The 23,934-nt window shown below is 34.6% G+C and overlaps 2 protein-coding genes and 1 long non-coding RNA gene across 11 annotated transcripts; 1 reads left to right on the top strand and 2 right to left on the bottom strand.

Annotated features, from left to right (window-relative positions):
• Positions 1-7,351: 7,351 nt before the first annotated feature.
• LOC147408341 (uncharacterized) lies at positions 7,352-11,678 on the bottom strand. 3 transcript variants are annotated; one of them, XR_015177069.1, is made up of 3 exons: positions 9,525-11,678; positions 7,723-7,793; positions 7,352-7,487 (listed from the first exon to the last, which is right to left on the bottom strand). XR_015177069.1 is itself a non-coding variant. In XM_086437301.1 (2 exons), exon 1 carries the CDS (start codon positions 11,491-11,493, stop codon positions 9,532-9,534), a length of 1,962 nt encoding a protein of 653 aa, XP_086293427.1. In that variant the 5' UTR covers positions 11,494-11,676; the 3' UTR covers positions 7,536-7,800; positions 9,525-9,531. The 3 variants fall into 3 exon arrangements, 1 of the variants encoding a protein (XP_086293427.1); XR_015177068.1 differs by having other exon boundaries at positions 7,723-7,800; positions 9,525-11,676; XM_086437301.1 differs by lacking the exon at positions 7,352-7,487 and having other exon boundaries at positions 7,536-7,800; positions 9,525-11,676.
• A 2,962-nt stretch (positions 11,679-14,640) lies between these two features.
• On the top strand, positions 14,641-16,273 carry LOC147408342 (uncharacterized). Its single transcript, XR_015177076.1, has 5 exons — positions 14,641-15,205; positions 15,340-15,406; positions 15,507-15,553; positions 15,797-15,834; positions 15,916-16,273. It is a non-coding gene; the product is annotated as an uncharacterized LOC147408342 (long non-coding RNA).
• Positions 16,274-17,153: 880 nt separating this feature from the next.
• On the bottom strand, positions 17,154-22,697 carry LOC147408343 (lipid droplet phospholipase 1-like). Of its 7 annotated transcripts, none has more exons than XM_086437304.1 (7): positions 22,273-22,697; positions 20,931-21,068; positions 19,804-19,871; positions 19,487-19,557; positions 19,074-19,334; positions 18,092-18,191; positions 17,154-17,635 (listed from the first exon to the last, which is right to left on the bottom strand). In XM_086437304.1, the coding sequence occupies exons 2-7, from the start codon at positions 21,056-21,058 to the stop codon at positions 17,604-17,606; spliced, it is 660 nt and encodes a 219-aa protein (XP_086293430.1). In that variant the 5' UTR covers positions 21,059-21,068; positions 22,273-22,697; the 3' UTR covers positions 17,154-17,603. The 7 variants fall into 7 exon arrangements, 2 of the variants coding, with proteins under 2 accessions (XP_086293430.1, XP_086293431.1); XR_015177072.1 differs by having other exon boundaries at positions 17,155-17,635; positions 17,977-18,191; positions 20,931-21,041; positions 22,273-22,531; XR_015177071.1 differs by having other exon boundaries at positions 17,156-17,635; positions 17,977-18,191; positions 22,273-22,530.
• Between the last annotated feature and the right edge of the window lie 1,237 nt (positions 22,698-23,934).

The following is a 23,934-nucleotide window of genomic DNA, read 5'->3' on the forward strand; positions in this document are numbered from 1 at the left end:
TGAGAGAGATAAGAGAGCTTACCTGCCGTTGAACTTTCCTTAGGGTAAACAAAGAGAGAAGAGAAGGAACCATTCGAACAGAGAGAGACGGAGGGTTCAACGAGGAGAACGAGAGAGAGTTCGAAGAGAGCTCTCTGTTCTGCTGTGAGGGGTTTAAAGAGAAGAGGGCTTTTAAATAATATGAACATATTTTGAGGGATGGCGCTGTAATATATGTATAATTTTATATCGAACGAGATTAAATGGCGTCCGTTAGATCACGTAATATCGAACGACCCATATAAGTTTGCCAAACCGTTAGCCAGCGAACGGGACCCTATTCATATATATATATATATATATATGAGAAAACAGTTCACGATTTTTCAACTTGTAAACTGGGGCTAGAAATTTTGGAATGAGCTGATTTTTGGTGAGGATGATCTCCTCACCGTAGAGATCATCCTCACCAAAAATCAGCCCATTCCAAGACCTCTAACCCATGTTGTGAAAAAGTGTTTGCCAAACTGTTGGCTAAATAACGGGACCCATATATATATATTGGGGCGGTTCAAGGGCCATATGAGAAAACATATGAAAAAACTTTCGTTTTTCAAAATAAAAGTTAGAGGTTTTGGATTGAGCTGATTTTTTGTAAGGATGGTCACTATGATGAAAAGATTATCCTCGTAAAAAATCAGCTCAATCAGAAACTTCTAAATCCATCAAAAGTGATTTACAAATTAATGATAAAAATTGATTAAAAATCGACGGTCCACATTCTAAATCACTTTTAATGGGGTTAGAAGTTTTAGATTGGGCTGATTTTTTTTTTTTTTTTTTGGACGATCTTCCTATCATAGAGATCATCCTCACAAAAAATCAGCTCAATCCAAAATTTCTAACCTATATTTTAAAATTTTATAAAAAACGAAAGTTTTTACATATGCTTTTCTCATATGGCCCTTGAACCTGGGGAAATGTTCAGCACCCTAAGTTTTACCACACACTTTAACAAACATTTTTTGTCCTACATGGGTTAGAAGTTTTGGAATGGGTTGATTTTTGGTGAGGATGATCTCTATGATTAGAAGATCATCCTCCCCAAAAATCAGCCCATTCCAAAATGTTTAGCCCCATGTTTACACGTTGAAAAATCGTGGATCGTCCATTTTTTGTAAATCATTTTTGATGGGGTTAGAAGTTTTGGAATGAGCTAATTTTTGATGAGGATGATCTCCTCACCGTAGAGATCATCCTCACCAAAAATCAGCCCATTCCAAAACTTCTAACCCATGTAAGACAAAACACGTTTGTTAAAGTGTGTGGTAAAACTTACAGTGCTGAACGGGACCCTTGAACCTGACTATATATATATATAGGGAAATGTTCAGCACCCTAAGTTTTACCACACACTTTAACAAACGTTTTTTGTCCTACATGGGTTAGAAGTTTTGGAATGGGCTGATTTTTGGTGAGGATGATCTCTATGATTAGAAGATCATCCTCCCCAAAAATCAGCCCATTCCGAAATGTTTAGCCCCATGTTTACAAGTTGAAAAATCGTGGACCGTCCATTTTTTATAAATCATTTTTGAAGGGACTAGAAGTTTTGGAATGAGCTGATTTTTTGTGAGGATGATCTCCTCACCATAGAGATCATCCTCACCAAAAATCAGCCCATTCCGAAACTTCTAACCCATGTAGGACAAAACGCGTTTGTTAAAGTGTGTGGTAAAACTTAGGGTGCCGAACGGGACCCATATAGGGAAATGTTCAGCACCCTAAGTTTTACCACACACTTTAACAAACGTTTTTTGTCCTACATGGGTTAGAAGTTTTGGAATGGGCTGATTTTTGGTGAGGATGATCTCTATGATTAGAAGATCATCCTCCCCAAAAATCAGCCCATTCCGAAATGTTTAGCCCCATGTTTACAAGTTGAAAAATCGTGGACCGTCCATTTTTTATAAATCATTTTTGAAGGGGCTAGAAGTTTTGGAATGAGCTGATTTTTGGTGAGGATGATCTCCTCACCATAGAGATCATCCTCACCAAAAATCAGACCATTCCGAAACTTCTAACCCATGTAGGACAAAACGCGTTTGTTAAAGTGTGTGGTAAAACTTAGGGTGCCGAACGGACCTATATATATATGATCAGGATCTGTGTACACACATATCTACTCATATATCTACAACGTGTGTAGATTGTCCAATCTCGTTTAATATTTGACAATCCTACGGTAGAGATCAATTTAAACACCACGTGCTCAATTATTCACTTAAAACTTATCTTATATTTCAAATACCTCCCCAAAATTGCAAACACCTCCTCGTACTTAAAATAAAACCCCTAACCTAACTCATTATCTTCTTCACAAAAACCCTCTCCTATGAATAAGAGAAACGAATCCAAAAGCGAAAAAATCCTACTCTTCAGTTTGAAGAAACCTCCATCTTCGTCTTCATCTCTCCCCTACACTCTATCTTTCAGATAACAACCCTCCAATGATTGAGACAACAACACCCACTGTACTCAATGTGAATGATTGACTTCAACATTATTCCATCAGATATTTAGCAAATCAGCCAAGAAAAACCCAATGTGAATGATATAAAGAAGGAATCTTTATCTTTATGCTATCTTACTTTTTGACATGTGCTTCTGCTTAATTTGAGTGTGAGACAGACTGTGGAGAGGTTCCTTTCAAATGATAAGGTAGATAATGAGAAAAAAAAGATAGCCCTAGAAACGGTGCAAAACCTTAGTTTGCAAAAAAAAAATAAGAATCCCCATATTATAAAAATACATCAACACAGAAAAAAAAAATCAGAGAAAAATAGAAAAAAATCTATACTAACAAGAGAAGCCAAACAAGAAAGGGGTTTGAGTTACAAAAGGAAAAACGAAGAGAAGCGAAAATATGATTTGTTTGCCTACTTTGCGTCATCGTTGATGAACGGAGAGTAAACGATGAAGATGGTTAGGGTTTGAGGAGAAGAGAGATGAGAGAAGAGAAGAGAGAGATTTGTTTGTCGAGAGAGATAGGGAATGAAAGTTAGAGAAAGAGATGACGAAGAAGAGGAAGAAAAAGACGAGCTATAAACGACGACGAGTAAAGAAACAAAGAGAGAGAGAGAGAGAGAGAGAGAGAGAGAGAGAGAAATCTGATCTCTGTCGAAGAGGAGCAGATCACCGACGCAAATCGTCGATGAGGAAGAAACGATGACGAAAAATACGAAATTTTCGCTAATTTCTGCAGAAAAACGAGAAAGGAGGAAAACGCTATGAAGAGGAGCTGATTTCTGTCTTCATTGTTTTTTATTGTTTTTAGGGGTAATTATCAAAAAAATACAAAAAAAAAAGTATTTATGAAAACAAATCGAATTTTTCAAATATTTTTAAAAAGATACAAAACCGGTCTTTTAAAGACCGGTTTTTCTCTCTCCTCAAAATTTCTCAATACACTCTCTCTCCTCTAATATTTTTTTAAAAAAAAATGAAAAACCGGTCTTTAAAAGACCGGTTTTTCTCTCTCCTTATTAATCTCTCACCATTTCTCTCTCTTCAATTATTTTAAAAAAACAAACCAATTTTTTTTTAAAAAGTTTTTCTCTCTCATCATTTATTTCTCTCTCCTTAAAATAAAAAACGAATTTATTTTTTAAAATTTTTTCTCTCTCTTCATTCATTATTTCACCCATTTCTCTCTCCTATTATTTTAAAAAAAATGATTTAAAAAAAAAAAACGATTTTTTTTTAAATTTTCTCTCTCTTTACTTATTTCTTTTACACAAACAAATTTGATAATTACCCCTTAAAAAAATCGTTTTTTTTTAAATCATTTTTTTTTTAAATAATAGGAGAGAGAAATGGGTGAAATAAATGAATGAAGAGAGAGAAAAAATTTTAAAAAAAAATTCGTTTTTTTTTTTAAATAATAGGAGAGAGAAAGGGGTGAGAGAAATGAATGAAGAGAGAGAAATTAAAAAAAAAAAAATCGTTTTTTTTTTTAAATCATTTTTTTTTAAATAATAGGAGAGAGAAATGGGTGAAATAATTGAATGAAGAGAGAGAAAAAATTTTAAAAAATAAATTCGTTTTTTATTTTAAGGAGAGAGAAAAGAGTGAGAAATAAATGATGAGAGAGAAAAACTTTTTAAAAAAAAATTGGTTTGTTTTTTTAAAATAATTGAAGAGAGAGAAATGGTGAGAGATTAATGAGGAGAGAGAAAAACCGGTCTTTTAAAGACCGGTTTTTCATTTTTTTTTTTAAAAATATTAGAGGAGAGAGAGTGTATTGAGAAATTTTGAGGAGAGAGAAAAACCGATCTTTAAAAGACCGGTTTTGTATCTTTTTAAAAATATTTGAAAAATTCGATTTGTTTTCATAAATACTTTTTTTTTTGTATTTTTTTTATAATTACCCCTTGTTTTTACGGGGAGGTAAATGAAAATTTTCGTTTATAAAATCTCATATGTAATCTGGATCGCAGATCTGATGTTAATCGAACAGTTTAAATTGTGAGTCGCGATGTGAGTTGCGATGTGTGTCGTAGGAACCGACCCTATATATATATATATATATATAGGGTTGGGTTCTTACGACCCCTATCACGACTCATATTGCGACACACCATTTTGTCTTATATGGGCAAAAATGTTTGGAATGAACTGATTTTTTGTGAGGATGATCTCTATGATGCGGACATCATCCTTGCCAAAAATCAGCTCATTATGAAACTTCTAGACCGTCCAATTTTTGTTGAAAAATTATAGACCGTCCAATTTTTGTAAATTAATTTTGATGGGGTTAGAAGTTTTGGAATTGGATGATTTTTTGTCAGGATGATTCTCTCATCACAGAGATCATCCTCACAAAAAATCAGCCCATCCCAAACATTTTTGCCCATACAAGACAAAATGGTGTGTCACAATATGAGTCGTAATAGGGGTCGTAATAACGTTGTTCTCTCTCTCTCTCTCTCTCTATATATATATATATATATGGTTCGGTCCTCGATTTGGTTTGGTGCTATATAAGTTTGATTCGAGAACCGAACCAAATTGATTGGTTCTCTATTTTCGTAACCTGGTATCGAATTGCAACTTGTTCCAAACCGAATCAAACCATCCTAAAGCTATCGGTTTGATTCGATTCTAGGTTTGAACTGGACCAATTACCCCTACTATTAATTTTGTTTATTTTATTAAGTTACACTAGGAAGTGGTATGTGCGTTCACACACAAGTATCAAAAGAGTTTATTTTAATTTAAAATATTGTGTAAAGGGTATAATACAGAGGAAAAAAGAATTTTGTAATTTTCAAAATTAAACATGATTATGAGGACGTGGATTAGTAATTTTATTGGGTTTTTACCAAAATCATCCCAATTATATCATTAAATTTAAGTATAAAAGTGGGGGCATTTATGACCACTTGAATTTTGGTGTCAATCACTTTTATTCCCCTTCTCCCATTATAAATTATAACAGGAAGGGAGATGTAGTTACATTACTACCTTAACTACAACATAACATGATTTGGTATCTTTATACACGTTAACATGAAACAACATAATTGCTTAACTGCATGACTTAATCCGAAATAGAATGATTGGTCGCAACAATGAATATAAAAAAAAATCTCGCTTTTCGTGTTGAATGGCCTCCTCCCCCATGTTTGTTGGATGGTCTCAATGTATTTTAAAGAGAGAGAGAGAGGGAGGATCAGGATCGTAAAAGCCATGCCGACATCAAAATAATATTGATTCAGCTAATGAATCATAGATTTTTTTTTGAGTTATGCTTGTAGTAACTTTATGTTTACTTTCAATTTCTAATTTTTGACTTCTTTTCATCCCTTATCATTAGTGTTGAAGTAGAGTACCCAACTTCTACTTATTGCACCCAAGTAAAATAAAATAAAATTTTAATGATTGAGAATAAGTCAAAATTGTGGGTGCCAATAGAAACTCTATAATTTTTTAGGACTTCTATAACTTAGATTTATAATTTTATATGGTTTTGATCCTAATTGTAAATAAATGTTAAATTTGCTTCAATGTGTAATTTTGAGTGTGTTGAAATAGAGTACCCAACTGCTACTTATTGTACCCCAATTAAAATTAAATAAACATTCAATGATTGATAAAAAGTAAAAAAGTTGGGAGTGCTAATAGAAACTCTCTATTTTCTTAGAACTTCCATCGCTTAGATTTAGAACTTTATATGGGGCTTGATACTTATTGTAAACAAATGTTAAATGCCTAATTTTGAGCGGTTATTTTACAGTTTACCCAAGTCATAAATAATTTAAGACATGTGGGTGTAATAAGTAAAAGTAAGAGAGCCAATGGCCACTCTAGATTTGACGCCTAGGGCATCGGGAGGTGTTAGATATAGAAAAATGAGGGTAGAATGGACATTTAAAAATGTATGATGACGTGGATGAGATTAAAAGGTTTGTTGGGAAAGGAACTTGAAAAAGTGAGGTTTGGTGAGTAACAAACTTCATAAAGCAAGGTTCCCTTGGAGTCGTTCCAAGGGAGTTTTTGTAATAAAAAGGGAACAATTAGGTTTGCCCAATAAATCTCTCTTTGAAAAGTCAAACAAAATTCAGAAAGTAAAGTAAAAAAAAAAACAGAAGATGAAGAAAAATCGATTTGAGAGTGAAAACATAAGGTTTCATACTTGAAAACTTGCTGTCTTATTTAACTCGAATGAGATTTTACAAAATCTCATCCGAGACATCTCATTTAACTCGCAATAAGTTGCTGTCTGGATTGTCTCGTTTGTCCAAATCTCGTCCGAGACATTTAGTTTATCTGGTCCAACCATGATACTGAGTTAGCTCGGGCGAAAACATCTCACTCTCGGACGAGTTTGAAAACCATGAAGTGAAAGGAATTTGTCCAAAGAACACTCCTCATCAAAGGGATATTTTTGTAAATTAATATACAAGTTTTTGTAATTTGAATTGTTTTTTTTTTTAATGAGGCCAAATACCTTAAAAACTGTTTCCATATTTTATTTTAACAAAATAAAATAACTTCCCTTTTTAACTTCACCCCCACCCCCGGCCCACATGCACACCTACTGCTCATTTAGGTAGAGCCCACCTATTTAGGGTTAGGTTGGGACTCAATTGAACCAGGCCTGGACCAGCTCATTACTGCTCTAAATGACTTGACCGAATTTTATTGACTTTGATGATACTTTCAGATGGTCATATCCAATTTCTTTGACCAGCCCCAATGTGAAGGACAATTGGTCTTGAATGTTTCTTAAAAGCATACTTATAATCGTGATTTTTAAAAATTCATGCAACTCTGGCAACTAAACTCAAACTCGATCTCGACCGACCGACATGGATGCTATCACAGATAACTCATCCGATATTTTTGGAAATATTGGAACTGTGGAGTCTGAAATGGGTCCTACAGTAAGTTCAATGCCCACTCTTTCTACTGATAAAATTTGTTGTATAAGGCCTGAAAATAATCTTTAAAAAAAAAAAAAAAGGTTTCAAAAAAGAGAATATAAACCATCTGTATAGTGAAATTTGTTTTAGGAATTTTCAACTACTAAAATTGTAAAATGAAATTCACCAATTTTCTTTAGATCACCATATCCCCCTCCCCATTTCACATGCTTCTATAAAAACAAATTGGCTTTCTGCCAATTCACAAACAACAAAGAATATTTCTTTTTCAAATATAGTAGTTGAGCATGCTTACACAATGGCCACGAACTCGTTTCTTCTTTAGAGGTCCACATCTTTCTTAAGAGTTGTTGATCCATATCATTTCTGCTACCTACAAATTATAGAAGTTCAATATTATTTTGACAAAAACCTACCAAATAATGTGATAATTGTAAAAAAAAATAAATTCATTTCACTATAACAAAATTTGATTTTGCGGAGAGTTTCCTTATTCTATTTGACAATGGAAAAACATAAAATCCATTCTGTTTTTCATTTACATACATACAAATTAAGAACTATACATCACTTGAGGCCCTAAATACTAAAAGCATGGTATCTAAGTACTTTTACAAGGCAAACACTGAAATTTTGTTGGGCAACAAATCACTCATGACAACCTCTCCAAATACACAAAGAAGGAAATGAAGTCAGATCACTAAACCAACAAACCTGCAAAAGCTGAGTATTAAATCGATACAATGAGTTTGAAAAATATAAACAAAAAACCCAAGATTTTGCTCAAATACCTGCCCCACTGATCTGAATAACAGAAAATTCAATAACCAATGAAAACCATACCAGATTGAGTGAAATTACACCAATCATCATAAAAGTGGTGAAATGAGGGAAAAAGTAGAAACACGCAAAACTTAAACTCCACAATTTGTAGTGAATTACTGATTGATATGGCCATTTAACTTCTAATGCCATTAAAATAAGTAGTGAACAAAGATTATGTCATGAATCAAGGCTTCCTTTTTTTTTCCTTGTTGTTTTCCACCCATGGGGTGATAAGTTATGGCAGTGTGCATCAACAACTTTCCCAACAGGACCACATAGCATCATTTCCGCTCCCAACTCTTTATAAAGCCACTGATCTCAAGTTGAAAAAATAAGTTTGGATGGTAAAAAAAAATTGAGTTTAGTACCCATTACTACATTAGGTGCTTTGCCATAAAATTATACAACCTTTACACAAGAAGGTTGGAATAAATAATTAAAAGAACACAGAAAATAAACATTTCTATTCAAGGACCAAAATTATCCACCTTTTTGTGAAATCTTGAATTCATTAACTAGTAATACGTTATTCATTTTAGTATGTATTTAAGGTGTTTGATGAACTTAGGTTTCCTAAAAGCCTGAAATTTATTCATAGGGATATGCCACAATTTCGGTTTAGACTTTGACGTTGGACAAGCTTAGATTGGAAGATAGGAACAAGTTGTAGACAAAGGATGCCAGTAATTATTTAATGAAGTAGGATGAATGATGTAATTAGGGATAGGTAGGTTTAACAATTGAGGTTGCTGGTTATCAAAAAAAAAAAAACAGTTGAGGTTGCTAGATTTTAATGGGTTTCATGATATTAAAGGATTATGAAATGGAGTTCGGCTATATGATGCTGGAGCAGTGCACACATATCTAGGGCTCAAAATCAGATTTATCCATATTCTTTTGTACATCTTAGTCCAACCCACTTTCAGTTCAATCTGAAGTCCACCACAACAGTCCAGCAAGACCTAAGGTCTAGCCTAGTCTGATATCAAGATTCATGATAGGATGTGGCAGTTTTTTACACCAGCTGTAAACTTGACACAAACCTCATTCATTATCAGAAATTTTTTGGGCCAAAAATGCAGTGCAAAGGAAACATGTGGAGAAAACACAAAAGTAAGATGATTGAGATACTAACACACTTACGCCTTAAAACATTATCATGGAAATCATTATCATCGTGAACAAAAAAATTCTAGCAGAAATAACATGAAATTAAAACATTTACTCCTTAAAATGACTTGCGAAGTGCTACCTCAACATTGAGTATCTTACCTTTACTTTAGCCCTCTGGAAAGAATTTACGAAGTATCTCCATATGCTCATGATCTGATCCATCCCTTACAAGCAAATTCACCACCATAGCCGTGGTGTCTGCATTTGCTGAGAAGCCCCTCTCAAACATTTCATTGAGAAAATGCGTTGCCTTTGGGATAGCATTATTTTGGATCAATCCTTGAACCATGATATTGAATGTAACATCATTTGGAATAGAGCCCTTCTTTTCCATTGCCACGAACAAATCTTCAGCTTCTTTCAACATTCCTCCCTTAAGAAAACCGCTGAGCATTGTGGTATATGTTATAGTGTCAGGTCGAAGATCTTTGGTTGAAAGATTGCAAAAGAATTCCTTTGCCGCATTTATGTTCCCAGTTTTGCATAAATTATCAATAATGATGTTGCAAGTTACAATATTAGTTTTCAATCCATTGTTTTCCATCTCATTAAATAGTTTCATTGCCTCGGAAAGGTAATTGTTTGTCCACAACCCATCCAACAATGTATTGTATGTGAAGATATCCGGAATTTGGCCATGAGTTTGCATCTCATTGAAAAGCTCTTGAGCTTCCACAACTCTCCCAACCTTGCACAACCCATCCATAAGTGTGTTGTAGGTAATTGTGTTGGGAGTCAATCCCTTGCAATGCATATCTTCACAAAGTTGCTTGGCCTCGTCCAATTTCCTATCCTTGCAATAGCCATTAATCAAAATGTTATAGCTATAAACATTAGGTTCATGACCACTACTCACCATTGAATCAAAAACATATTTTGCCTCTGTCATATGGCCTTGAAAACAATATCCATCCATCACTGTAATGTACGTGACTATGTTGGGCTTTTCGCCTCTTTGAATCATCCATTCCAATAGTTGATGTGCTTCTTTGGCCTTCCCTTCTTTGCAAAGAGCATCCACTAGTATACTCATTATGAATACATTCGGGGAGATGCTGCGATCTAGCATTTCATTGAATAAACTTGTTGCTTCTTTCCCTTGACCTGAACTGTATAGTCCATGAATCAAAGAGCTGTATGTGACGACATTTGGCTCAACACCTCTTTGAGACATTATTTCTAATACATCGAGTGCTTCTTTAGTCCTCCCATCTTTGCAAAGACCATCTATCAGAATGCTGAAGGTTACTACATCAGGCATGACTCCACCATTCACCATGCCATTGAAAAAGCTTGCAGCTTCTGTCCACCGACCAAAACTGCATAGACCATGAATTAAAGAGCTATAAATGACGACATTAGGCTTCGATTTTCCTTTCTCCATCTCTGGGATTAACCTGAGAGCCCCATTAATATCCCCACTCTTGCAAAGTCCATCAACTATCGTACCATAAGTAATTTCATCGTATGGATACCCATTCTCCACTATTTTGTTAAACAACTCCATCCCTTGAGTTACTTTATCCTCCTTAAAGAAACCCTTAAGCAGAATATTGAAAGTTACGCAATTTGGTTCGAACCCACGTTTGTGAATGTTTCCAAAAAAAGCAAAACTGATATCCATCCGACCCAAGTTGCAGCAACAATTTATCAATATGTTAAATGTACAAACATCAGGTTGGATTTCTACAGAATTATTCATCATATTGGTAAACATAGATAAGACAGTAGAATACTGTTTCATCTTGGAGATGGCTCCAAACAATTGATTAAAAGGGAAAATGGAAGGCATGGGTCGCATTTGAATCAAACGATCGAACAAACCCAATGCCTCATCAAACCCTAGGGTTCCAGTTTTACATTTCTCTCTTACCATATTTTCCAAATGTGACTTAATCTGGTAGCGATTTGAGTGTGGTGAATAGAAGAAGAAGGGAGAGACAGAGAGTGTACCAATCTTTTGATGAATAAAAATGGCAGCAGCATTTCTTGACCAGTTCATGACTGGATCTCTTCGTAACCTTACAGAACAAGAAGTCACACTGAAAAAAAATAATTGAACCTCCATCCCTCTTTTTCTGTGATAATAAAAATAGTTGGGTTCACCATTGTCTTCTATTATATAGATTTTATGAAAAAAATTGAATTAAAAAATGTGGAATTATCCCTTTAGAAAAAGAGAAAATAAAAAAAAATAAAAAAGAAAAAAAAATAAAAAACTAATTTATTACAAATTATATAAGGAGAGATTAAGATTGAAAGTGTATTTTTGTAATTTTAAACAAATTAGTAGTTATACGAGTCATGCTATACAATTGCAGTTATATTTATTTTTAATAATTATTGTTTCTCGATTCCCATTGTACCTGGACTTGAGTTCTCTAACTGGTTTCAAAATTTCATTTCAAATCATTGTTGTATTTTGTATTTTTGGCAGAATGTGCTGTAATTAGTATGTTGGGCTCATTAGGAAAGTTAATGGTGTTAAAATCTATTGACTGGGTCTCTCTTACTTTATGAAAATAAAAAAATGGGGGGATTTTGTTTGAGTATTAATTAGGGGTGTATCTTGATTCCGTTTGGGGTCAAATTGGAACCAAACCAACAAAGTGGGTTCCAATAAATAAGTATCAGAATCGAACCAAATTCCATTGGAACTAACCCAATCCAAATAGAAGTAAAGTCAATTTGATTTGATTCGATTTTACGGATTGCCAATATTCTATAAATTGTAAGTATATTTTTAATGAAAAATAAAATATATAATAAAAATAAAATTTCATACAATAATCTCACTAAACTATCCATAAAAAGTCATTAGTTTATCCAGACAAAATATTAATCTATGTCTTAACCCCTAATTTATCCAGACAAAATATTAATCTATGTCTTAACCCCTAAAATAATTCCTAATATATATGGGTCGCGTTATTACGACTCCTTTTGCGACACACCTTTTTGTCTTATATGGGCAAAAATGTTTGGAATGGGCTGATTTTTTGTGAGGATGATCTCTGTGATGAGGGGATCATCCTGGCAAAAAATCATCCCATTCCAAAACTTGTAACCCCATCAAAATTGATTTACAAAAATTGGACGGTCTATAATTTTTCAACAAAAATTGGATGGTCTAGAAGTTTCATAATGAGTTGATTTTTGGCAAGGATGATCTCCTCATCACAGAGATCATCCTCACAAAAAATCAGCCCATTCCAAACATTTTTGCCTATATAAGAAAAAATGGTGTGTTGCAAAGGGGGTCGTAATAACCCGACCCTATATATATGGGTCAAGTTCAAACGACAACTATTTCAACACACATATAGACAACGTGTTTTGTCTTATATATGCAAAAATGTTTGGAATGGGCTGATTTTTTGTGAGGATGATCTCTGTGGTGAGGAGATCATCCTTGCCAAAAATCAACTCATTATGAAACTTCTAGACCATCCAATTTTTGTTGAAAAATTATAGACCGTCCAATTTTTGTAAATCAATTTTGATGGGGTTACAAGTTTTGGAATGGGATGATTTTTTGCCAGGATGATCCCCTCATCACAGAGATCATCCTCACAAAAAATCAACCCATTCCAAACATTTTTGCCCATATAAGACAAACACGTTGTCTATATGTGTGTTGCAGGAACCCGACCCATATATATATATATATATATATATAGGGAAATGTTCAGCAACATACATTTTGACAAACATTTTGGCAAAACAGGGGTTAGAGGTCTTGGAATGGGTTGATTTTTGGTGAGGATGATCTCCTCACCGTAGAGAGATCATACTCACTAAAAATCAGCCCATTCCAAAACCTCTAACCCATGTTTTGAAAAATGTTTTGCCAAAATGTTTGTTGCTGAACGGGACCCATATATATATATATAGGGTCCCGTTCAGCACCCTAAGCTTTACCACACACTTTAACAAACGTGTTTTGTCTTACATGGGTTAGAAGTTTTGGAATGGGCTGATTTTTGGTGAGAATGATCTCTATGGTGAGGAGATCATCCTCACCAAAAATCAGCTCATTCCCAAATTTCTAACCCCATCAAAAAAAGTTTACAAAAAATGGACGGTCCACGATTTTTCAACGTGTAAACATGGGGCTAAACATTTCGGAATGGGCTGATTTTTGGGGAGGATGATCTTCTAATCATAGAGATCATCCTCACCAAAAATCAGCCCATTCCAAAACTTCTAACCCATGTAGGACAAAAAACGTTTGTTAAAGTGTGTGGTAAAACTTAGGGTGCTGAACATTTCCCATATATATACTTTAACAAACGTTTTTTGTCCTACATGGGTTAGAAGTTTTGGAATGGGCTGATTTTTTGTGACGATGATCTCTATGATTAGAAGATCATTCTCCCCAAAAATCAGCCCATTCCGAAATGTTTAGCCTCATGTTTACAAGTTGAAAAATCGTGGACCGTCCATTTTTTGTAAATCATTTTTGATGGGGTTAGAAGTTTTGTAATGAGCTGATTTTTGGTGAGGATGATCTCCTCACCATAGAGATCATCCTCACCAAAAATCAGCCCATTCTGAAACTTCTAACCCATGTAGGACAAAATGTGTTTGTTAAAGTGTGTGGTAAAACTTAGGGTGCCGAACGGGACCCTATATATATATATATATATATATATATATATATATATATATATATATATATATATATATATATATATATATATATATATATATATATATATAGGACAGCGTTATTACGACCCCTATTACGACTCACATTGCGACACACCGTTTTGTCTTATATGGGCAAAAATGTTTGGAATAAGCTGATTTTTTGTGAGAATGATCTCTGTGATAAAGGGATCATCCTGGCAAAAAATCATCCCGGCAAAAAATCATCCCATTCCAAAACTTCTAACCCCATCAAAATTGATTTACAAAAGTTGGACGGTCTAGAAGTTTCATAATGAGCTGATTTTTGGCAAGGATGATCTCCTCACTACAGAGATCATCCTCACAAAAAATCAGCCCATTCCAAACATTTTTGCCCATATAAGACAAAACACGTTGTCTATATGTGTGTTGAAATGGTTGTCGTTTGAACCTGACCCTATATATATATATATATATATATATATACACACACATTGCGACTCACATCGCGACTCACCATTTTAGCCGTTCGATATTCGTTAAATCTACGGTCCAGATCGCGACCCATTTTTAAAACGATGAAGTTTCTATATTTACAACTACCTCCCCGTAACACAGATCAAACAGAAAACAAGTTCTTCGACTTCATCTTCTTCGCTTTGATCTCTGCGTTCGAAGCCCTCTCTGCAACATCCTCTTCGACAAAAACAAATCGACAGATCGCAGAGATCGTCTTCTTCCTCACTCCTCTTCTCAACTTCCTCTTCTCGACAGATTGCAGAGATCGTCTTCGATTTACGACGAAGACGAAGACAACTCTCTCTCTCTCTCTCGTCATTTACAGCGATTTACGACTACGACTACGACGAAGACTTCTTCTTCCTCATCGAGATCGATTAGACTCACCTCCTCGTAAAAACAAAAACAAATCTCAACTTCGTTCTTCATTTCTCTGCAACATCGGTTTACGGCTTTTGAAACCGTCAGTTTACGACGAAGACGAAGACATCTTCTTCCTCATTGATTTGGACATTTTCGATTCTCTGTAGATTTGGACAGATTCGATTCTCTGTAGATTTGCAAAACTTCGTCACACTCTCTCTCTCTAATTCGTTCCAAAGAAATCACAAATTCGATCTCTCTCAAAGGTAAGAAATCAGAAACCCTTAATTAGTTTTTTAATTTCATGTTCAGAATTTTATAAGGGATTGGTTAGCTTGTTACTTTAATCCCCAATTGGTTTGCCCAATTGATTTAGGCAGATTTTAATCCCCTCATGCAGACTTCACTGTATTTTTATTAGTCTCAGCAGCGGAATGGCTTCTGGTTCTGGTCCAAGGAATTAAAAGGTCCCTCTTTATATGACTGATATAAACAAGCTCTTGTTTTCTTCAATGCAAATGCAGCAGCAAGTTAATTTTGTTTCGCCTTTTAATGTTTGTTATGCAGATTTGGAGAAGAACTGAGTCCTGTAAAATTGACCACCCGAGTATTTGGTATACATCAATCATTTTCGTGTTTCCCTTCTAGATTATGGTTTCATTTAAAGTGGAGTTCCTCCATTTGTCCTCATAAAATTAGAAAAGGAACTTTCTTACTAAGATATAAATTGTAGCATCAAGACTTCATTTTATTTAATTCTTTGTTTCATGAGGATTCAAGCAATATCTAGTGAATGGATAATATCTTAAGTCTCAATCCTATTGTTTCATTTGTTCTCACAATTTCCTTCTCTGCAGGCTATGCTCCAGAAAAAAATGACTTCTTATTTGAAAGGGTAATTGCTTAAACCTGTCGATATCTTTGGTAATTGTAGTTGAAAATTAGAATTCTGGATCAATCTGTTTTGTCCATTTAGGTTGTGTGATGCTCGAAAGAAAGGAGTACAAGGATGCCCAACATTGGTTGATGTTCCATGGGAAGGTGCAGGGGAACTATTGGTTGAGCTCCTTCGGAAACACGCTCAGCAATGGAGTCAGGCAAACTGTTGGTTGCAACTTTACAAATCTAATTCATGCATATATACATGTATGAGTTGTATTATTTTCTTTGTTTTCTAATATCATGAACAAAAGGCAACAAAGGTTACTAAAGGCAACTCATTGGTCTTTTCAGATAGCAAACGTATTTTCTACCAATGAAGGGTATCATCATATACATTTCAGTTTGGAATAACTGAGAAAGAACACAATATATAGATATTGATTGCATGAATCTCTCGTCTTGACCCATGTTCCAAAAATGTTTAAGGTTAAGGTCTAACTTAATTCCTTCCACCCCAAAATAGTCCTTAACGCAATATCAAACAGTTTTCACGTTGATAAATTTGTCACCTTTTACATTTGTCAAATACTTTTTGATCAGTTCTTGATCATTAGATAGTGCATATATTTATACATGGAGGGAGAGGGCCAAGAGTGTGTGAGCAACACCAAGAACAAAAAATATAGTTACAGTTCTTCCATTCCACAAATGGAGGTACCACAAATATTCACCAAAATGTGGTCCAAACATGCTGTGAAAAGGGAAGGGTTCTGCTCCTCCCAAACTGAGGAGGACTGACTAAAGTTTGACTGGATTTTGTAACAAAATCAGTTTCACTCGGTCGATATACAGTTAGGCAAAGTATCGACTTTATGAAAATTTTTTTTTTAAAGGCAAAAAAAATCAGTCTATTGTGAAGGATAAGTTGTAAATTGTGTTCTTTAATTAAACTTTTGTTGTGTATTAAAAGCCGAAATACAATACAAGCTAATAAGGGGCAGAAAAAATGACTAGAAGCTAACTCCCCCATATGACACATAATCCAGGTCTCTAATTCCTAGGTCTGGATAAAAACACAGGCAACCACCACCCATGTTCAAAGGTTAGGCTATGATAGGTTTGTTATACATATCCATCACAAGGTTTTGTATGTTATTGAATGGGTCCAAACCTGATGCCACACATTGCTTCACTTTCTCAACAAACAAACCTATCCCATAGGACATGGCAAATTATTTGGTTTGGTTTGATCCAGACTTCAAACATGCGTAACAACAAACAAGCATTTTGAGAAATCAAGTTAGTCACCCATATAGATAATACACTCCACAAGGTGGAGTTAAGTATGTATAGACCAACTCCATTATGAGCCTTAAAAACAAGCATTTCATAAGTTTCAGACAATTGGATTAACAAGTATCCAATTTGTTGTTAGGAGACATTACAAAAACAAACAGATATAATCTCAATAGATGGACACTTTACAACCATCACAAAAATAGAGATTTTTCCAACAGATCGATACCCATTTAAAAGAGACCCTCCTAAAACTTATCCACACACACGCCATCTTTTAGGACCTCATAAGCCTCTCTAGATATCAGCTAGCTTTCCTTTCTCCAGATACCCAGTCATAGTGGTAAAGAAACGCAAGACAGATGAATCCTTGTACCCGACTTCACATACAGAAGGTATGAATACAATTAGCTTCTTTGTCTCTTTATTGAACTCGTAGTTGGTGGCATCTCGAGGAAAGATGCCTACTACCATGTCATATTCCTTTCATAACTCCAGCAGTGGCTTTTGCAATTTCCCTGTAAAAACCAAATCTCCATTTCATTAAAAAGTTGAAGAATCCTATTCAGAGAAGAAGAAGAAAAAAAGTTACATGTCAATGCCATCCTACTCTGAAACATGACTCACATTCTCAATTCAATTCCATTAAACTACCAAAACAGCATAAATAAAACTATTCAAGTAAAAGAACACCTAATCTCCATACCATCTCACAACTGTGTCATAAAGGCTAAAGTGCATTGAACTTGGTATTATATTGGCATGCCTTTAGTATATTGTGGTTCAATTCATGCAGCTATAGCTTCTTATAACTTACAAGGAATTAATTTTAGTCAATGAACTACAAAGAAAAGGTCACCTTTGAATTTATTAACCAGCCATCTGGTTCCTCCTATGGTGTTTGACAATGACTAAAATTATCTAAAACAAATCAGATGCCATTCTCAGAAGAAGGGGTGGTTTGCTAGGTTTACCATCTGTAAGGAACAGTTGACGACCAGTTCGGCCAACAAAAATTGGAGCTAAAGGTGCAACAAGTTTTTCCAAGATGGGGACCCCCAAGAGAAACGGAAGCTGAAACATAACATATTATATTAGAGCAGTCAGTTGTTTGGCAATTTAGGAGAATCACAGTAATAAAATACACCATCAGATCATGGTTTATGGTGCATCGATGACTAATCTTTCATAAATTCTTCATTAAGACCTACATATTTGCATTGAAATTCAAAAGGTAAATGTCTGATAAGGATTCATGGTGATGATTTATAATTCACTAACCCAACTATTTTGGGTCGGGAGATGAATCCTGTTTCCCCATTCAATCCTGTCCAGAACTAATAACTCATGTTAAGGCGTGTGTCTTCAAATGTTTTCTTTCCAACTCAATGCAAATCATTTTCAGCGTTCTTCCCATCCTTTTGTAGCACACAACATGCACCAAAGATTGCCTCCAATGGTTCTGTCATTACATACCTAAACCTTCTCAATCAACTTTCCTGTTTTGTCCCCTACTGGTCCTACTCCTAGATCCCTTGGATGTGCTCTTTTCTTATTTTTCCCTTCTAGTCTTTCCACTTGGCCATTTCAACGTTTTCCTAAAATCTTACTGTTGGTTAAATGCAGGACTTAACAACTTTGAAAAAGAATAGATTCTGAAAGAGAATCAAGTGTTACACATGTAACATGAAATTAATTAACAAGAAAATAAATTGAATAGAAGATATGCAAGAACCAACTTATCAGAAAAATTATGCTGCATGCAGTGAGTTTTTTAAATACTCATACCCTTGTTTTCTTCCATAAGAAATAATATTTCCAAATTGAACAGCTAAAAATATATCATAATGGTAAGATAACTCAGAGAAATCAAATGCAGCAATGGAGACAAAGTCGACGGAATACAGGATTCTATGATGGCAATAGAATCGACAATTATGTGCGTCAGGAATGCACCTGCTTTCTCCCTCTCACTCCGAGATGTGGAGTTGCCAAGGTAATAAAATTGGTTGGCTCCAATCCAGTAATTGTACCCCATTTTGATGAGCATGAAGAATTTTTATTTCTAGAACCAGGGATGTCATCGTGCTGATTGCCAATCAAGGCATTTGGAGAATAAAGAACAGCAATTGCATATCTTGCAAACAAACCACCAAGGGAATGGGCCAAGAAAGAGATTCTTTTCAAGCTCTCTGTCTTTCGTACAACTTGCTTCACCTGTTTCGAACAAATTTAATCATTTTTTATTAAAAAAACGAATGAAAAGAATTACCCATTTCAACAGATCAAGTCGTCATCTTTTTTCTTTTTGAAAGAACCTACATCAAATACTTAGAGAACTTGGAAACAACACATTTATCAAGACTCACTTCATCTGCTAATCGTCTCCTAGCTCCATCAATGCCACTGAAGGTTTTAGTGTAGGTATTAGAAGAACTTGCTGTACAAAGTGACAAAGTCTTAAAAATTATAATGAAGAAAATTTCTTGGCAGTGTATCATTAGAAATAGGTAACTTCTCAATGGATTGCAACCAACTTGACATATCACATCACCGAAATTTTTACATTTGAAAGACAATTTTTAAGACCGTGGAGGAATAACTTAATCCCAAATAAAAAATGAAAACTTAAAAGTTGATTTAAAAATGTATAAAAAAGCATTGCCAACATTCCATATGGCCATACCGTAGATTAAAAATTTGCTTCCTAGTCTCCTTTTCAATTCTGCTTCTGCATATGTCCAGTCAGTAGGGCTGTCGTACTTAAAGAATCAGTGTATTGAACAACATTGATTTGGAAGCAGAATTAACAGAAAATAGAAACATAATTAGGTATTTCTAATTCTCATGCTGGAGATTAGTCCTAGTGTGAGATGCATCCATCCATATGCTTTAAGTATAAACTAAACACCATACATGACTAATAACTAACCAAAAAAATAAAAAAACTGCATTTTGTTATTTTATTTTTTGGCAAGGTACAACATTAGAAGAACATAATCTACCAAGTTGCAAAAGAGAGCCCAAAGAGCAATTTGAGCAACCCTGATCATGCTTAGAAGTTGTTTCTGCATTATCCAATTATGAAAGTTGGCAAAACAGGGAAAGGGTGATTAACAATCCCACAAAAGATATTACCAAGTTCTCCTATCATATTCTATGGAAAATTTTCACTAAAGTGTAAGAGTTTTCCACCAAAAATATGGTACTAGAGCAAATACTGGAGTGTCCCTCACTCCCTCCTCGTATCGTATGACCTTTCTATTCCAATGAGGGAGTTTATGGATGCTACATAAATGCTAGTTTCTTTCTCTTATTCATTTTCGACTTTGTTCTATGTCATTAAGTTGTTTGCTTTGCTGAACTTATGTGCATGTACATTAGTGCTGATCTCATTTCATGTTAAAGCTCATAGTTTGATTTATATTCTGTTTAGATGTTTAAAAAACACTAGATGTTGCTGACTACTTAAGATGCCGAGGCAATGATTGCAAGCTGAAAGGATATTGAATGACAAGCAACAACATCATGCTGGGAACAGAGAATATAAACATAATACTGATGAAATTTAGAGTTGATATTGCAAAGAAAATGGTCAACCAACACTGAAAAAGCAATCTTTTGTTGTAGTATTGGTGACTAGATTCAGAGTATAAAATATTTCTTCAATGACCCAGGAATGTAGCACTAGATAGAACAAAAAAACATGTTCATTTGTTATTCTATGTTAGAAGATCCAAGTAAACCACATGTTGATGACTTGGTGATGCCATGCCATAACAGAATCTTTAATGGTTAGTGATCTACAGATACCTAGCAAAGATGCCATGAACAAGGACAAGAAGGTGATCAGGTTCATCATTGAACTTCATAACGCCTTTGGGTGTTGCAACATTTCCCTGAGTATTACCCATTGCTTGAAGTCTGAGGCTCGTATCCATGAAGAATTATCTAAAACAAATTAACAAAGTCCCAGTTGAGGTTAACTAAAATATATTGAAATTTCTATTTATTCAACATCTAAATAATAATACAAAAGGAATTGCCAACTCATATTTCTTACATTCAAATCAATGATACTCGAAGCTATCTAAAAGAATAAATGGAAAGCCATTTCTAAAATCCTCAAAAGGATTAGTGGCATGTGTGTCAAATAGCTAGTTAACTTACCTCGTAAAACCTTAGAAAATATGACCAAATCTCTAAGGCCACTTGTAATGAATGAGTAAGTGATCTACATTTACTTATTACATCCTCAATTTCATAAATAATTTATCACATCCTAGTTAAATATTAAAACATACAATCCAAACATTACAAAAACTTGGTTCAACTAATTATTTCAACATTACAAAGCGTCATAACACATTGAAACAACTTTAGCAGTCATTTACAATTAGGATTAGGCTTATATAAAATCCTAAATCTCATAAATGGAAATCTTTATAAATAAATAAAAAAGACAAAATAATGAGAGGGTGTGTTTCTATTGGCACCCCAACTTTTACCTATGCTCAACATTACAAAGTGTTATAACACATTGAAATAACTTCAATAGTTATTTACAATTAGGATTAGGCCCATATAAAATCTTAAATCTAACAAATAGAAATCTAAAACAAAACAAAAAATTTGAGAGTGTGTTTCTATTGGCACCTCAATTTTCACTTATTCTCAATGATGACTTATTTTTTTAAGGGGTGAATCTCCATTTCGTACCCTGAATATGAAAAAAATTCGGATTCGGTACAATGTTCATTTTAACTCCCAAAACATGTTTTTACAGTGAATTCGTCATTTTTATAATCTACGAATTCATGAATTCTGTCAGTTTTATAGTCTATGAATTCATTGATAAAATACCAGCAATTTTGCCTTACCAACGATTTCACTGGTAATTTTTGAATGAATTGGTTGATAATAAACATGATGAATGTACTGGAAAAACTGATTTCAAATGAACAATGTACCAAAACCAAAACCCATTAGGCAGAAAACCCATGCTACCCAACAACACACTAAAAATCGAAGAAGAAGAAGACGAAGATGGAGATGGAGATCGATTGCAAGATACTCAGCAAAAAAATTAAAAAAAAAATTATTAAACAAATAAAAGTGCAAAAAAATTAAAAAACAAGGGTTTGTGATTTGTTACCTTAGGGTTTCTGTCGAGCTCTTCGTTTGTGTGAGTCGTCGTCTGTTCTAGAGAGAGAGAGAGAGAGGGAATAGAGATGAGAAAGAAGCGCTGTAAAGAGAAAGAGAAGAGAGGGCAAAAATGAAGAAGATGAGTTTTCTTTCGTTCTGATTTTCTTTCGTCTTCGTTTCTTTCGATTTTGTTTAGCAAGCAAGTCGATCGATATTTGAGATCGAAGATGAACACAAGAAGATTTCTCTTTGCCTTTCGACTGAAATTTCGTTTGAAATCAGATTTGAAATTTGCGAAGAAGACGAAGTTTCGGCTGAGGCTGAAATTTCGTTTTTATTTTTTATTTGTTAACGGGGAGGTAGTTGTAAATATAGAAACTTCATCGTTTTAAAAATAGGTCGCGATCTGGACCGTAGATTTAACGAATATCGAACGGTTGAAATGGTGAGTCGCAATATGTGTCGTAGGAACCCGACCCATATATATATAGGGTCAGGTTCAAAGGACAACCATTTCAACACACATAGACAACGTGTTTTGTCCTATATGGGTACAAATGTTTGGAATGGACTGATTTTTTGTGAGGATGATCTCTGTGATGAGGAGATCATCCTTGCCAAAAATCAGCTCATTATGAAACTTCTAGACTGTCCAATTTTTGTTGAAAAATTATAGACCGTCCAATTTTTGTAAATCAATTTTGATGGGGTTACAAGTTTTGGAATGGGATGATTTTTTGCCAGGATGATCCCCTCATCACAGAGATCATCCTCACAAAAAATCAGTCCATTCCAAACATTTTTGCCCATATAAGACAAAACACGTTGTCTATATGTGTATTGAAATGGTTGTCCTTTGAACCTGACCCATATATATATATATATATATATATATATGGGGGGCGTTCAATGGCCAACTTTTTGGCAAAACATTTTTCAAAACATGAGTTGGAGGTTTTCGAATGGGCTGATTTTTGGTGAGGATGATCTCTACGGTGAGGAGATCATCCTCACCAAAAATCAGCCAATTCCAAAACTTCTAACCCATGTTTACAAGCTGAAAAATCGTGGACCGTCCATTTTTTGTAAACTGTTTTTTATGGGGTTAGAAGTTTTGGATTGGGCTGATTTTTGGTGAGGATGATCTCCTCACCGTAGAGATCATCCTTACGAAAAATCAGCCCATTCCAAAACCTCTAACCTATGTTTTGAAAAATGTTTTGCCAAAAAGTTTGCTAAAAAGTTTGCCCTTGAACGCTACCCTCTATATATATATATATATATATATATATATAGGGTCCCGTTCGGCACCCTAAGTTTTACCACACACTTTAACAAACGCATTTTGTCTTACATGGGTTAGAAGTTTCGGAATGAGCTGATTTTTGGTGACGATGATCTCTATGGTGAGAAGATCATCCTCACCAAAAATCAGCTCATTCCAAAACTTCTAACCCCATCAAAATTGATTTACAAAAAATGGACGGTCCACGATTTTTCAACGTGTAAACATGGGGCTAAACATTTCGGAATGGGCTGATTTTTGGGGAGGATGATCTTCTAATCATAGAGATCATCCTCACCAAAAATCAGCTCATTCCAAAACTTCTAACCCATGTAGGACAAAAAACGTTTGTTAAAGTGTGTGGTAAAACTTAGGGTGCTGAACATT

Source organism: Akebia trifoliata, chromosome 3 (assembly GCF_017979445.1).
Source record: "Akebia trifoliata isolate Shusen 1 chromosome 3, ASM1797944v1, whole genome shotgun sequence".
In the NCBI taxonomy this organism is placed as follows: Eukaryota; Viridiplantae; Streptophyta; class Magnoliopsida; order Ranunculales; family Lardizabalaceae; genus Akebia; species Akebia trifoliata.